This window comes from Hyla sarda, chromosome 4 (assembly GCF_029499605.1).
Source record: "Hyla sarda isolate aHylSar1 chromosome 4, aHylSar1.hap1, whole genome shotgun sequence".
In the NCBI taxonomy this organism is placed as follows: Eukaryota; Metazoa; Chordata; class Amphibia; order Anura; family Hylidae; genus Hyla; species Hyla sarda.
Window position 1 is genome coordinate 47,270,586 of NC_079192.1, and position 15,118 is coordinate 47,285,703.

The 15,118-nt window shown below is 46.3% G+C and overlaps 1 protein-coding gene across 6 annotated transcripts in view; it reads left to right on the forward strand.

Annotated features, from left to right (window-relative positions):
- The window catches only part of PRKACA (protein kinase cAMP-activated catalytic subunit alpha), a 170,027-nt gene that overhangs the window by 73,725 nt on the left and 81,184 nt on the right, over positions 1-15,118 (forward strand). For 4 of the 6 annotated variants that reach the window (XM_056570763.1, XM_056570765.1, XM_056570761.1 and 1 more), the window contains exon 11: positions 1,359-2,910. In XM_056570763.1, coding sequence (XP_056426738.1) covers positions 1,359-1,484 — 126 coding nt within the window. In that variant the 3' untranslated portion in view covers positions 1,485-2,910. Of the gene's footprint in view, positions 1-1,358; positions 2,911-5,284; positions 5,357-15,118 lie in introns of those variants that run through there. The other 2 variants (XM_056570767.1, XM_056570766.1) reach the window with 1 other exon arrangement.

Sequence of the window (15,118 nt, forward strand, 5' to 3'; positions counted from 1 at the left end):
CTAAGGGCATTGGTTTATTTTACAGTGGTCCCTCAGCATACGATGGTAATCCCGTTCCAAACGGACCATCGTTTGTTGAAACCATCGTATGTTGAGGGATCCGTGCAATGTAAAGTATAGGACAGTGGTCTACAACCTGCGGACCTCCAGATGTTGCAAAACTACAACACCCAGCATGCCTGGACAGCCGTTGGCATGCTGGGAGTTGTAGTTTTGCAACATCTGGAGGTCCGCAGGTTGAAGATCACTGTTAGATGAAGTTGTACTCACCTGTCCCCGCCGCTCCGGACCGTCACTGCTCGTCACCGCTGCCCTGGATGTCGCCGCGTCCCCGAGGTGTCCCCGACGCTCCGGCAAGGCCTCTGCTTCCCTGGCATCCTCGCTCTCCGTCGCCGCCATCACATCGCTACGTACGCCACTCCTATTGGATGACGGGACGGCGTGTGCAGCGACGTGATGATGACGATGGAGAGCGCCGACGATGCAGGGGATCCCGAAGAGGACGCGTTGGAGCCCGGAGGACAGGTAAGTGATGGTCGGCAGACCACACGGGGCACCGTAAACGGCTATCCGGTGGCAGCTGAAGCAGTCTGCGCTGCCGGATAGCCGTTTATGTGATGTCTCCGACATACAAAAGCATCGTATGTTGAAATGATCGTATGTCTGGGCCATCGCAGGTCGGGGGGGGTCACTGTACTTCAAAATATATTTGTGTGTGTATATAATATGTATGTATATTACACACACATTTGTGGGGACAACATGTAGTTTTTTTTCCCCTTTTCGTACTCCGGTGGAAAACTTTTTTTTTTTTCTTTACATCAACTGGTGCCAGAAAGTTTAAACAGATTTGTAAATTACTTCTAATAAAAAAAATCTTAATCCTTCCAGTACTTATTAGCTGCTGAATACTACAGAGGAAATTCTTTTCTTTTTGGAACACAGAGCTCTCTGCTGACATCACAAGCACAGTGCTCACAGTGTGCTGACAGTAGAAGAAAACCTCCATAGCAAACATATGATGCTCTGGACAGTTCCTAAAATGGACAGAGAGGTCGGCAGAGAGCACTGTGGTCATGATGTCAGCAGAGAGCTCTGTGTTCCAAAAAGAAAAGAATTTCCTCTGTAGTATTCAGCAGCTAATAAGTACTGGAAGGATTAATATTTTTTAATAGAAGTAATTTACTAATCTGTTTAACTTTCTGGCACCAGTTGATATATAAAAAAAAAAGTTTTCCCCCCGGAGTACCCCTTTAATTTCTGCTGCAGCAACATTGTATGTTGAGAGTCAGAAAGAGGTCAATGTCCTCAATAAAGATCCTAATTTTTCACTAATCCGATTCTCCTTTGTGTTTCAGGTGGAGGCTCCCTTCATACCGAAGTGTAAGGGCCCGGGCGACACCAGTAATTTTGATGATTATGAAGAAGAAGAAATCAGAGTCTCCATTACAGATAAGTGCGCCAAAGAATTCTCTGAGTTCTGAAGAGCGCGTGGAGAGGAGGAACCATTACCCAAGACCTCCTGAGATCAAGCGAGACCGATGGAGAGAACGCCGCTGACCGGCACACAAACTTCTCCTTCCCTTTCACACTTCCCACCTCTCTAGCTTTTATTAGTGGTGCAGAATCGACTTGGCGGCCATCTTATTTTACCTGGATCTGGTGGTGCTGGTTTCGATTTGGTCCTGGAGAATTCCCCCCCAATCTCTGTCATCCCCACTTCCCTCACACTTGCTTCTCTCCTTGACAGATCAGAGGGGCCAAGAAAGTTATTTAAATGTGACTGGTTCCTCTAGGGTGGAGTCAGAACCTTAGGGGCGGGGCCTATATCCTTCAGGATGCGGCCTATGTTAATTTTTGTTAAAAAATTTTTTTCTTTTTTTTTTTTTTTTAACCATTTTCATCTGAAGAGCTTGGCTACTGGTTTTTAATCATTTAGTTTAAATAGTTTATAAATATTGAACTGTTTTAATCTGAATTCTCTTCCTTGCCAATCACTATCCCATTGCCCAGCTTTCCTTGTCCTAGAATGACTTTTAAACTGAAGTGCCAGTTTTTACCCAGCCCCACCCATCCCCCCCCCCCACCTAAACACACCCATCCCCCCCACCTCACACTACTGTTTGGCTCACGTACCCACATTTTTGCCTCTGGGTTAACCCCTTTCTCCCATCATTGAAGCCATAACCTTCTTCTGGTAGGTCCAATCATATCTTTATTGGCTGCCTACCGAGTAACTCTACCGGAAGTGGAAGGAGGGTGTGGTGGTTGTAGTAGAGGGACGTATTAGGTGCTTCGCTGGTCAGAATGAAGTTTGGTCACATGATTTACAGGAAGCGGGTCCTTACAGCGTGTTCGTGGGGCTTTGACATAAAAGCCTTCGTCACCTGTTTAGTCGGGTCCTGGAGCGATCTACTTTACACAGGGATAACTTGCTTCTTACTTGCTTCTTACTTGCCTCGACTCCAGGCAATAAGGAATTACCTTTTTTAGTGTTGGCATGAGCTGCCTGGTTGCCATCCGTCTTGGTGACTTGCTTACAGTGTAGTTGGGCATTGACAGATTTTAAGTTATTCACATGCAAACGACTTTTGTTAGGCTTTGCTTAGTCCATGGACTGAAGTAAGATCAGGGGATACAGCGAGGGCATCTTCAGGGGTTAACCAGGTCTGAGCACGATTGCTTAGATGAACTGTGTCCGTCCCTTTACATGGGCTTTTTGGTTGGAAATCACTGCTTCTTTCTTCCGAAAACAGTGCCACATATGTCCACAGGTTTTGTGTGGTGTTGCAGCTCAGACTTAAAGGGGCACTCTGGTGGAAAACTTTTTATTTTATTTTATTTTTTTCCTGCCAGAAAGTTAAACAGATTTGTTAATTACTTCCATTAAAAAAAAAAAAAAAAAAAAAATCTTAATCCTTCCAGTACTTATTAGCAGTAAATTACTTCTATAAAAAAAAAAAAATACATTTACTTAATTACAGTACTTATATGCAGCTGTATACTACAGTACTTATATGCAGCTGTATACTACAGAGGAAGTTCTTTTCTTTTTGGATGTCTTTTCTGTCTGACCACAGTGCTTTCTGCCGACACCTCTGTCCGTGCCAGGAACTGTCCAGAGCAGGAGAAAATCCCCGTAGCAAGCATATGCTGCTCTGGACCGTTCCTTGACATGGACAGAGGTGTCAGCAGAGAGCACTGTGGTTAGACAGAAAAGAACTTCCTCTTTAGTTTCCAGCTGCTAATAAGTACTGGGAGGATTAAGATTTTTTTTTTTTTTTTATAGAAGTCATATACAAATCTGTGTAACTTTCTGGCATCAGTTGATTAATAAAAAAATAAAAAAAATCAACTGATGCCAGAAAGTTATACCGGCCTGACGAAGCTCTCCGGCGCGTAAACGGTCCGTCGCCGTTCTCTGTACCCCCGCGTCCATTCCATCCTCCCCTGCATGTATCCCGACTGATCGACATGATCAATAAAGAAAGCCTTTTACTGACCTGGTGAGTGCTCCGCTATCTTCTTTTCGCTTGAAAAAGAATAAAAAAGTTTTCCACCGGGATACCACTTTTTAATGGAGTTGAGCGGCACATCCTATAGCAGTGTTTCCCAACCAGGGTGCCTCCAGCTGTTGCAAAACTACAACTCCCAGCATGCCCGGACAGCCTACGGCTGTCCGGGCATGCTGGGAGTTGTAGTTTTGCAACAGCTGGACGCACCCTGGTTGGGAAACACTGTTCTATAGACTGGTAAAGCACCATTGGAAGAAAGAAACCATGTTATTCTATCCACTGTAAGATAACTCTTTGGTGAAGGAGCCTTCAGCCCATCACATACTAGCGTGGTACAGCCGTCAATGTTATTCACAGTATTGTAGTGGTCATTAGAGATGAGCGAACTTACAGTAAATTCGATTCGTCACAAACGGATCCTCTGGAGGAGGCAGGAAAGAGTCTCCTAGGACTGTATCCCCCTTTTCCAGCCCACCGGAGAACCTGAAAGCTGAACTCATTTATGCAGTTGATGACTTTTCCTGCATAAATGAGTTCAGCTTTCAGGTTCTCCGGTGGGCTGGAAAAGGGGGATACAGTCCTAGGAGACTCTTTCCTAGGACTGTATCCACCTTTTCCAGCCCATCGGAGCACCGGAAAGCTGAACTAATTTATGCAGGAAAAGTCATCAACTGCCGAGCCGAGAAGTTCGTGACCAATCAAATTTACTGTAAGTTCGCTCATCTCTAGTGGTCATAGTTACATGTTTTGCTATGTGTAGGTCACTTTTTTTTTTTTTTTTTTAGTGAGGTCACAGTGTATTTATTTTATATGTCGTCTATGTCTGGGATAGCGCTAGAAAAAAATGTAAACTTTCTGGCCTAGAAAGTTCATACAGGACACTATATATCCTTCCTGGAAATGAAGGCTTGTCCCCTCAGCTCTTCCCTTCCAAATAGAGACTGGAAAGGGTTACATGAGAGTAGAAAAAAAAAAAATGGTAGCTGCCTTCAGGAGCTGTGCAACCCTTGTCAATGTGTTGTATCCATATTCACTTGAATGATACGGAGCTTTAACAGCAGACCCAACCTGTGGACATGGAGGGTGGTGTTTTGGGGGTTAAAAAAAAAAAAAAAAGCTGACAAGTTTTTGTAATCTCGTACCGTCCCTTTAAATCGGCTCAGAGACTTGAGCAGTAAGGGTTCTGGTTTGGATGAGGGTTGAGAACACATCTACCGGAGTATTCTAGAATAAAATGCCAAATCTCCATGTGTTCCTTGAATCACCCCTGGCTGTCCTCTGGGCTGTCCTCTGGGGTGTACATGACTAGTCTGCACCTGGAAGTACAACTTTTTTTTTTAATTTTATCATAATTATTTATTATTGTCCAACAATGAAGGCGAATGAGACCCAAATGATCAGCCGCTCCTTTTCCAACCTGTTAACCAATAGCAAATGAATGGGGGTTTGGCTTTTGAGCAGTCATTGATGGTGAGGGAAGTGGGATAATTTGGGGGCAGATCTGTGAATTTCTATTGCGTTTTCACTTAAATAAATTATATATATATATATATATATATATATAAAAATATAAATATATATATATATATATATACACACGCGCACACACACACATTCACTTCTTACATGTGTTATACTGTAAACATTTGAGACAAAATTACCAATAAAGTTTTGTTTAAAAAAAAAAAAAAGGGCTGATTTTCATTGGCAACCCTGGTCGTGTTTGAACAAATGCATTATTGTCTGACGTAATTTTTTTTTTTTTTTAAATCCAGGGAAAGAAAGTTGGCAATAGGCAAGATTTTAGAAGAACTATTCAGAAATGCATTAAACCAAATTAGGTGAGTGCGGTAGAAGGAAAGAAGGGTCACATTCAGTCCTTAAGGGGAGGCAATGGGAGAAATAATTATTTTACTGAAAGAGTAGTAAAGGCTTGAGATGGACTTCTGGCAGGTGGTTAGAAAATCAACAGTTAATTAATTTAAAGGGGTACTCCGGCCCTGAGACATCCCCCTATCCAAAGGATGTCTCACCACGGGGTTCCCGCCGCTGGGGACCCCCGCAATCTTGAATACGCCACCCACCTGTTTGAGCTGCACGCCGTGGTGCCGGCTCACAAACAGCCGGGTGGCGACTACGGGGCCGGAGTATCGTGACATCAAGACTCCGCCCCTGTTAGATGTCACCCCCTGCCCCCACTATGCAAGTCTATGGGAGGGGGCGTGACGGCAGGCGTGCAGCTCAAACAGGTGGGTAACGAATACAAGATTGCAGGTGTCCCCAGCGGCGGGACCCCTGTGGTGAGATATCTTATCCCTATCCTTTGGATAGGGGATAAGATGTCTCAGGGCCCGGGAGTACCCGTTTAAAGGGAATCTGTCACAATGAAAATGCTATCTAAAGGCAGCATGGTATAGAGCAGGAAGAGCTGATTAGATTGGTATATAGGTTTGTGGGAAAAGATTTAGTATAACCTTTAACTTATTGATTGAAATGTCTGCTCTTTCTATTCTTAGGAGTCCGGTGACTACTGTTAAAGGGTAGTTCCCACCATCCATTTTTTTTTTCTTTCTGTCCCTGCCTATTGCCTATCCCTAACCCCCTCCCTGCCTTTACATATATTTTTTACTATATTAAAATGGCTTTTTGTCTGCCTGGTAGTGTGCTCACTACCAGGCAGACTTCCCCAGCAGGCACCACGTCACTGATGCCTGCTGGGGACGACACTTCCGCCCTTAGTTAACTATACAGGGTGCCTCCAGCTGTTTCACCACTACAACTCCCAGCTTGCCCTGACATCTACTGGCTGTCAGGGCATTCTGGGAGTTGTAGTGGTGAAACAGCTGGAAGGCAATATGGTGAAAACAATAACTTTGCTACTCCCCCCCCCACCCGGCCTCTAGTGCTGAGCAGCGGCGGCGCTCCTCCGAACCCCGCTTCCCCCACCGCATTCCTCTACTGCAGAGAGCAGATTTACCCATCCGGAGGATCAGCGCAGCAATGAGTGCGTGCGTTGCCTCCGGACAGGATAACAGGGGCGCGCGAGGCCAGTGGAGCAGGCCAATGCGCGCAGCCCCAGCTATCAGCGTGCTCGCTCTCGCCTGTTTGACAGGCGGGAGCGAGCACCGCAGTGACTGAATTTAGACTTATTGCCAGGCTTAAATGAGTCGAAATTCTATAGTGACGTCACTGCCGAATGCATTCGGCCACTAGGAGGGCGACCCCTAATGGCCGAATTTAAAAGTGATTTTAAACTGGTTTAAAATCACTTTTTTTTATTTTTTTTATTAAAGTATATTAGAGATATGTTGTAGTACTTAAGTACTACAACATATCATTTTTTTTAATTTAATGACAGCGCCCATTTAAGCAATGATAGGACCACCCACTGGACTCCAAGGCATGGAAAGATCAGAGATCTGACTCTATAAATAACAAGTTTAATCTTGAGATATATATTAATCTGCTCAGCTCCTCCTGCTTTATAACACGATGCAGATGGATTGGATAATATTTACATATTGACAGGTTCCCTTTAAGCATTTCAGGAATACAAATATATAGAGGGAGATTCATCATTACCCGTCCAGAGGAAAAGTTGCTGAGTTGCCCATAGCAACCAATCAGATCGCTTCTTTCAAAAATGAAAGAAGTGATCTGATTGGTTTCTAGAGGCAACTATTCCTCTGTACACATTTAGATAAATCGCCCAATTTTGTTGTAGAAAAAAGTGTTTTCCAGTTTCTTCTATTTTTGCATATTTGTCATAATCTCAGATTATCAAAATGCTGTTTGTAAATGATCATTTTATTTAGCGACAGGAAAAAGTAATTTCCCCCTTATTTACTTAACCAACCAGTTAACCAAATGCAGAAGATCCCATGCACACTTGTGGAAATTCTTGTTCGAAATTCCGGTGCAGCAGCCTCCCATAATCTTCTTCTATGGGATTCTGCTGCACAATTTCCGCAGCGGAAACTTCAATTCCAGATCCCGCCGAAAGAATGAACATGTCCATTCTTTTAGCAGAATGTAGCCCCAAACTGCATTACCGTCAATGAGGACTGCAAGTCTGTGCAGTCATAGTGCAGATTATTTTTAGTGGCGCCGGATGTACACGGAATCTCTGCCCAGAATTTCTCTGGGCAGAAATTCCTTAGTGTGCATGGGTCCTAGGGGTAGTCATGGATTTGTCATCTATTTTACTTGTGGTCAAAGACGCAGATAGACAGGGCTAATCGGCATATGGCAGTTTCTTGAGCAATACGCTCCAGAATAAGAGTCTGGCATATATGGAATGTGCGCTTAGAAAAAAATATGTACCACAGTTTACGCTGAAAACAACAAGGTGTGAGGTGAATGCATATTTTGGCATGTAACGTGTTCTGAAAAACTGCACATTAATCTGGTCTAAGCACCAGTTAGGCTGAGTTCACACTTTGATTTAACTGTACGGGAACCCAGCCGGTCCCGGCCGGTATCTAATTCATTTCAAGGAGCCGACCAGAGTCAAATGGTGACTCCGGTCAGCTCATTTTTGCCCCGTATCTAGTTTTCTGACCAGACCTAAAACCATGGTATGCCATGGTTTTAAGTCCGGTCACAAAACTGGATACCTTAAAGGTATGTTCACATGGGCGGATCCACCGCTGAAGGATCGCTACGTGGTGCCTTTAGATGTGCAATACGCCGCTACGAGCAGGCACACTACAATGTGCGAACATGCACTGTGGATCCGCCCGTGTGAACGTACCCTTGATGGGGAAAAAGGGGTGTTTTTTAAAATATATATATATATATATATATATATATATATATATATATATATACTTCTATTTAAACTTTTTTGAAACGGAGGTTATTAAAAAATTTTTATTGGGAAGGGGTTAATTGACATTTATTACTTTTGTTTTAAAAATTTCCACATTTTTTTAGTCCTTATAGGGGACTATTACATGCAATCTGTAGATTGCATACACTGATCAATGCTATGCCATAGCTTAGCAGTAATCAGTGTTATCGGCACTCCTTTACTACTGCCTGCCATGGCTGGCAGCAGTAAAGGAGCGACGATCGGACGCAGGAGCAGGGTAAGGGACCTGCGGCCATCCTCACAGCTGATCTGGACACTGCGATTACACAGCAGTGATCCTGACCAGCATCCCTGAGCTAACCGGCAGTACATCTCAGGGCTTTTAGACTCTGTGATCAACTTTGACTCCAAACATGTGACAAAAAGCCCCCAGAAATGGATGGCAACAAAGCGCTGGAGAGTTCTGAAGTGGCAGCAATGAGTCCAGATCTAAATCCCATTGAACACCTGTGGAGAGATCTTAAAATTGCTGTTGGGAAAAGGCGACTTCCAATAAGAGAGAACTGGAGCAGTTTGTAAAGGAAGAGTGGTCCAACATTCCGGCTGAGAGGTGTAAGAAGCTTATTGATGGTTATAGGAAGTAACTGATTTCAGTAATTTTTTCCAAAAGGTGTGCAACCAAATACTAAGTTAAGGGTGCCAATAATTTTGTCCAGACCATTTTTGGAGTTTGGTGACATTATGTCCAATTTGCATTTTTCCTCCCTTTTTTGTTTTAGTTCCAATACACACAAAGGGAATAAACATGTGTATAACAAAACATGTGTTACTGCAATCCTTTACTGTGAGAAATACTTCATTTTCTTGAAAAATTTCAGGGGTGCCAACATTTACGGCCATGACTGTACCATCAATAGGAGAAGCTTGGATAATACCTTAAAGGGGTATTCCGGTGGAAAACACATTTCTCGGCTTTATTGGGAGACACAGGGACCATAAGTATATCTTGCTGACACTAGGCATACAAAAAGAAGTCTGCCCCTCCTGGCAGGATATACCCCGCCTACTGACTCTGAGCTGATCCGTTTTAACTTAATGTCAGTAGGAGGCAGACACAGGTCTGGAGTTCTCCAGACCTGGTCGTCTTTATTTTCTAGCTAGGGCCTGTATTTAGTTTCTTTTTTCTCCTTTTTCTTTTCAGATTTTTAGGTGGGGGTTCAGGAGCATGGCGCTACCTGTTTCCCCCCCCCCCCCCCCATATGTGTCTAAGGGGCACGGGGCATAGAGTATGCTCCGTTAACCCTTTCACACAAACGGCCAGAGCCTGGGGTTGTACCTTGAGTCCGGGTCACCCTATCTTCCATGCTTGTCCCGCTGTCTCAGCTTAACATGACGCAGGTGACCATAGCTGGCTGAAGACATCTTAGGTGAGTATGGCTGTATACAGGGTGAGTATAGGTCTATGGTTTCGGCCTTGGAGCGGTCTTCCCTGTGCACACTCCCCAGGGAGTCCCACTCTCTCGCATGACCCTTACAGCGCTTTCACAAGTGCCCTAAAGTGCTTTCGTCAGGCTCCTCTCCAGTGCCGTGTAATCGGGATAGACGGGCCGCTCTACCGGTGACTGTCTCAGGTCTCAGACTCAGTACATATCCTCCTCTAAAGGTGTGCAGTGAGGATGTAGTCTCCCTTTGTATAGGTGTGCAGTGAGGTTGTATTGTCCCCCTCTGTGTAGTTGTGCAGTGAGGTTGTAGTGTCCCTCTGTGTAGGTGTGTAGTGGGTTGTAGTGTCCCTCTGAGTAGTTGTGCAGTGTGGTTGTAGTGTCCCTCTGTGTAGTGGGTTGTAGTGTCCCTCTGTGTAGTTGTGCAGTGAGGTTGTAGTACCTCTCTGTGTAGTTGTGCAGTGAGGTTGTAGTACCTCTCTGTGTAGGTGTGCAGTGAGGTTGTAGTGTCCCTCTGTGTAGTTGTGCAGTGGGGTTGTAGTGTCCCTCTGTGTAGGTGTGCAAAGTGGTTGTAGTGTCTCTCTGTGTAGTTGAGCAGTGAGGTTGTAGTGTCCATATGTATAGGTGATCAGTGAGGATGTAGTCTCCCTCCTGTACAGGTGTGTAGTGGGTTGTAGTGTCCCTCTGTGTATGTGTGCAGTGTGGTTGAAGTGTCCCTCTGTGTAGTGAGGTTGTAGTGTCCCTCTGTGTAGTTATGCAGTGAGGTTGACGTGTTCCTCTGTGTAGGTGTGCCGTGTGGTTGTAGTGTCCCTCTGTATAGGTGTGCAGTGAGGTTGTAATGTCCCTCTGTATAGGTGTGCAGTGTGGTTGTAGAGTCCCTCTGTGTAGTGGGTTGTAGTGTCTCTCTCTCTCTCTGTAGGTGCGCAGTGTGTTTGTAGTGTCTCTGTGTAGGTGTGCAGTGTGGTTGTAGTGCCTGTGTAGTGATATTGTAGTGTCCCTCTCTGTAGTTGTGCAGTGAGGTTGTAATGTCCCTCTGTATAGGTGTGCAGTGTGGTTGTAGAGTCCCTCTGTGTAGTGGGTTGTAGTGTCTCTCTCTCTGTAGGTGTGCAGTGTGGTTGTAGTGTCTCTGTGTAGGTGTGCAGTGTGGTTGTAGTGTCTCTGTGTAGATGTGCAGTGTGGTTGTAGTGTCTCTGTGTAGGTGTGCAGTGTGGTTGTAGTGTCTCTGTGTAGGTGTGCAGTGTGGTTGTAGTGTCTCTGTGTAGGTGTGCAGTGTGGTTGTAGTGTCTCTGTGTAGGTGTGCAGTGTGGTTGTAGTGTCTGTGTAGTGATATTGTATTGTCCCTCTGTGTAGGTGTGCAGTGAGGTTATAGTGTCCCTCTCTGTAGGTGTGCAGTGAGGTTGCAGTGTCCCTCTGTGTAGTTGTGCAGTGTGGTTGTAGTGTCCCTCTCTGTAGGTGTGCAGTGAGGTTGCAGTGTCCCTCTGTGTAGGTGTGCAGTGTGGTTGTAGTGTCCCTCTGTGTAGGTGTGCAGTGTGGTTGTAGTGTCCCTCTGTGTAGGTGTGCCGTGTGGTTGTAGTGTCCCTCTGTGTAGGTGTGCCGTGTGGTTGTAGTGTCTCTGTGTAGGTGTGCAGTGTGGTTGTAGTGTCTGTGTAGTGATATTGTATTGTCCCTCTGTGTAGGTGTGCAGTGAGGTTATAGTGTCCCTCTCTGTAGGTGTGCAGTGAGGTTGCAGTGTCCCTCTGTGTAGTTGTGCAGTGTGGTTGTAGTGTCCCTCTCTGTAGGTGTGCAGTGAGGTTGCAGTGTCCCTCTGTGTAGGTGTGCAGTGTGGTTGTAGTGTCCCTCTGTGTAGGTGTGCCATGTGGTTGTAGTGTCCCTCTGTGTAGGTGTGCCGTGTGGTTGTAGTGTCCCTCTGTGTAGGTGTGCCGTGTGGTTGTAGTGTCTCTGTGTAGGTGTGCAGTGTGGTTGTAGTGTCTGTGTAGTGATATTGTATTGTCCCTCTGTGTAGGTGTGCAGTGGAGTTGTAGTTTCTCTCTGTGTAGGTGTGCAGTGTGGTTGTAGTGTCTGTGTAGTGATATTGCGTTGTCCCTCTGTGTAGGTGTGCAGTGAGGTTATAGTGTCCCTCTGTATAGGTGTGCAGTGAGGTTGTAGTTTCTCTCTGTGTAGTTGTGCAGTGAGGTTGTAGTGTCCCTCTCTGTAGGTGTGCAGTGAGGTTGTAGTGTGTCCCTCTGTGTAGGTGTGCAGTGTGGTTGTAGTGTCCCTCTGTGTAGTTGTGCAGTGTGGTTGTAGTGTCCCTCTGTGTAGGTGTGCAGTGAGGTTGTTGTAGTGTCCCTCTGTGTAGGTGTGCAGTGTGGTTGTAGTGTCCCTCTGTGTAGGTGTGCAGTGAGGTTGTTGTAGTGTCCCTCTGTGTAGGTGTGCAGTGAGGTTGTTGTAGTGTCCCTCTGTGTAGGTGTGCAGTGAGGTTGTTGTAGTGTCCCTCTGTGTAGGTGTGCAGTGAGGTTGTTGTAGTGTCCCTCTGTATAGATGTGCAGTGTGGTTGTAGTGTCCCTCTGTATAGGTGTGCAGTGTGGTTGTAGTGTCCCTCTGTATAGGTGTGCAGTGAGGTTGTAGTGTCCCTCTGTGTAGGTGTGCCGTGTGGTTGTAGTGTCCCTCTGTGTAGGTGTGCAGTGAGGTTGTAGTGTGTCCCTCTGTGTAGGTGTGCAGTGTGGTTGTAGTGTCCCTCTGTATAGTTGTGCAGTGTGGTTGTAGTGTCCCTCTGTGTAGGTGTGCAGTGAGGTTGTTGTAGTGTCCCTCTGTGTAGGTGTGCAGTGAAGTTGTTGTAGTGTCCCTCTGTGTAGGTGTGCAGTGAGGTTGTTGTAGTGTCCCTCTGTGTAGGTGTGCAGTGAGGTTGTTGTAGTGTCCCTCTGTGTAGGTGTGCAGTGAGGTTGTAGTGTCCCTCTGTGTAGGTGTGCAGTGTGGTTGTAGTGTCCCTCTGTGTAGGTGTGCAGTGAGGTTGTTGTAGTGTCCCTCTGTGTAGTTGTGCAGTGAGGTTGTTGTAGTGTCCCTCTGTGTAGGTGTGCAGTGTGGTTGTAGTGTCCCTCTGTGTAGGTGTGCAGTGTGGTTGTAGTGTCCCTCTGTGTAGGTGTGCAGTGAGGTTGTTGTAGTGTCCCTCTGTGTAGGTGTGCAGTGAGGTTGTTGTAGTGTCCCTCTGTGTAGGTGTGCAGTGAGGTTGTTGTAGTGTCCCTCTGTGTAGGTGTGCAGTGAGGTTGTTGTAGTGTCCCTCTGTGTAGGTGTGCAGTGAGGTTGTTGTAGTGTCCCTCTGTATAGGTGTGCAGTGTGGTTGTAGTGTCCCTCTGTATAGGTGTGCAGTGAGGTTGTAGTGTCCCTCTGTGTAGGTGTGCCGTGTGGTTGTAGTGTCCCTCTGTGTAGGTGTGCAGTGAGGTTGTAGTGTGTCCCTCTGTGTAGGTGTGCAGTGTGGTTGTAGTGTCCCTCTGTATAGTTGTGCAGTGTGGTTGTAGTGTCCCTCTGTGTAGGTGTGCAGTGAGGTTGTTGTAGTGTCCCTCTGTGTAGGTGTCACTTGTGGTTGTAGTGTCCCTCTGTGTAGGTGTGCAGTGAGGTTGTTGTAGTGTCCCTCTGTGTAGGTGTGCAGTGAGGTTGTTGTAGTGTCCCTCTGTGTAGGTGTGCAGTGAGGTTGTAGTGTGTCCCTCTGTGTAGGTGTGCAGTGTGGTTGTAGTGTCCCTCTGTATAGTTGTGCAGTGTGGTTGTAGTGTCCCTCTGTGTAGGTGTGCAGTGAGGTTGTTGTAGTGTCCCTCTGTGTAGGTGTGCAGTGAAGTTGTTGTAGTGTCCCTCTGTGTAGGTGTGCAGTGAGGTTGTTGTAGTGTCCCTCTGTGTAGGTGTGCAGTGAGGTTGTAGTGTCCCTCTGTATAGGTGTGCAGTGTGGTTTTAGTGTCCCTCTGTATAGATGTGCAGTGTGGTTGTAGTGTCCCTCTGTATAGGTGTGCAGTGTGGTTGTAGTGTCCCTCTGTATAGGTGTGCAGTGTGGTTGTAGTGTCCCTCTGTATAGGTGTGCAGTGAGGTTGTAGTGTCCCTCTGTGTAGTTGTGCAGTGTGGTTGTAGTGTCCCTCTCTGTATTTGTGCAGTGAGGTTGTAATGTCCCTCTGTATAGTTGTGCAGTGTGGTTGTATAGTCCCTCTGTGTAGTGGGTTGTAGTGTCTCTCTACCTCTCTGTAGGTGTGCAGTGTGGTTGTAGTGTCTCTGTGTAGGTTTGCAGTGTGGTTGTAGTGTCTCTGTGTAGGTGTGCAGTGTGGTTGTAGTGTCTCTGTGTAGGTGTGCAGTGTGGTTGTAGTGTCTCTGTGTAGGTGTGCAGTGTGGTTGTAGTGTCCCTCTGTGTAGGTGTGCAGTGAGGTTGTAGTGTGTCCCTCTGTATAGGTGTGCAGTGAGGTTATAGTGTCCCTCTGTGTAGGTGTGCAGTGAGGTTGTAGTGTGTCCCTCTGTGTAGGTGTGCAGTGAGGTTATAGTGTCCCTCTGTATAGGTGTGCAGTGAGGTTGTAGTTTCTCTCTGTGTAGTTGTGCAGTGAGGTTGTAGTGTCCCTCTCTGTAGGTGTGCAGTGAGGTTGTTGTAGTGTCCCTCTGTGTAGGTGTGCAGTGAGGTTGCAGTGTCCCTCTGTGTAGTTGTGCAGTGTGGTTGTAGTGTCCCTCTGTGTAGGTGTGCAGTGTGGTTGTAGTGTCCCTCTGTGTAGTTGTGCAGTGTGGTTGTAGTGTCCCTCTGTGTAGGTGTGCAGTGTGGTTGTAGTGTCCCTCTGTGTAGGTGTGCAGTGAGGTTGTAGTGTGTCCCTCTGTGTAGATGTGCAGTGTGGTTGTAGTGTCCCTCTGTGTAGGTTTGCAGTGTGGTTGTAGTGTCCCTCTGTGTAGGTGTGCAGTGAGGTTGTAGTGTGTCCCTCTGTGTAGTTGTGCAGTGAGGTTGTTTTAGTGTCCCTCTGTGTAGGTGTGCAGTGAGGTTGTTGTAGTGTCCCTCTGTGTAGGTGTGCAGTGAGGTTGTTGTAGTGTCCCTCTGTGTAGGTGTGCAGTGAGGTTGTTGTAGTGTCCCTCTGTGTAGGTGTGCAGTGAGGTTGTTGTAGTGTCCCTCTGTGTAGGTGTGCAGTGAGGTTGTTGTAGTGTCCCTCTGTGTAGGTGTGCAGTGAGGTTGTTGTAGTGTCCCTCTGTGTAGGTGTGCAGTGAGGTTGTTGTAGTGTCCCTCTGTGTAGGTGTGCAGTGAGGTTGTTGTAGTGTCCCTCTGTGTAGGTGTGCAGTGTGGTTGTAGTGTCTCTGTGTATGTGTGCAGTGTGGTTGTAGTGTCTGTGTAGTGATATTGTATTGTCCCTCTGTGTAGGTGTGCAGTG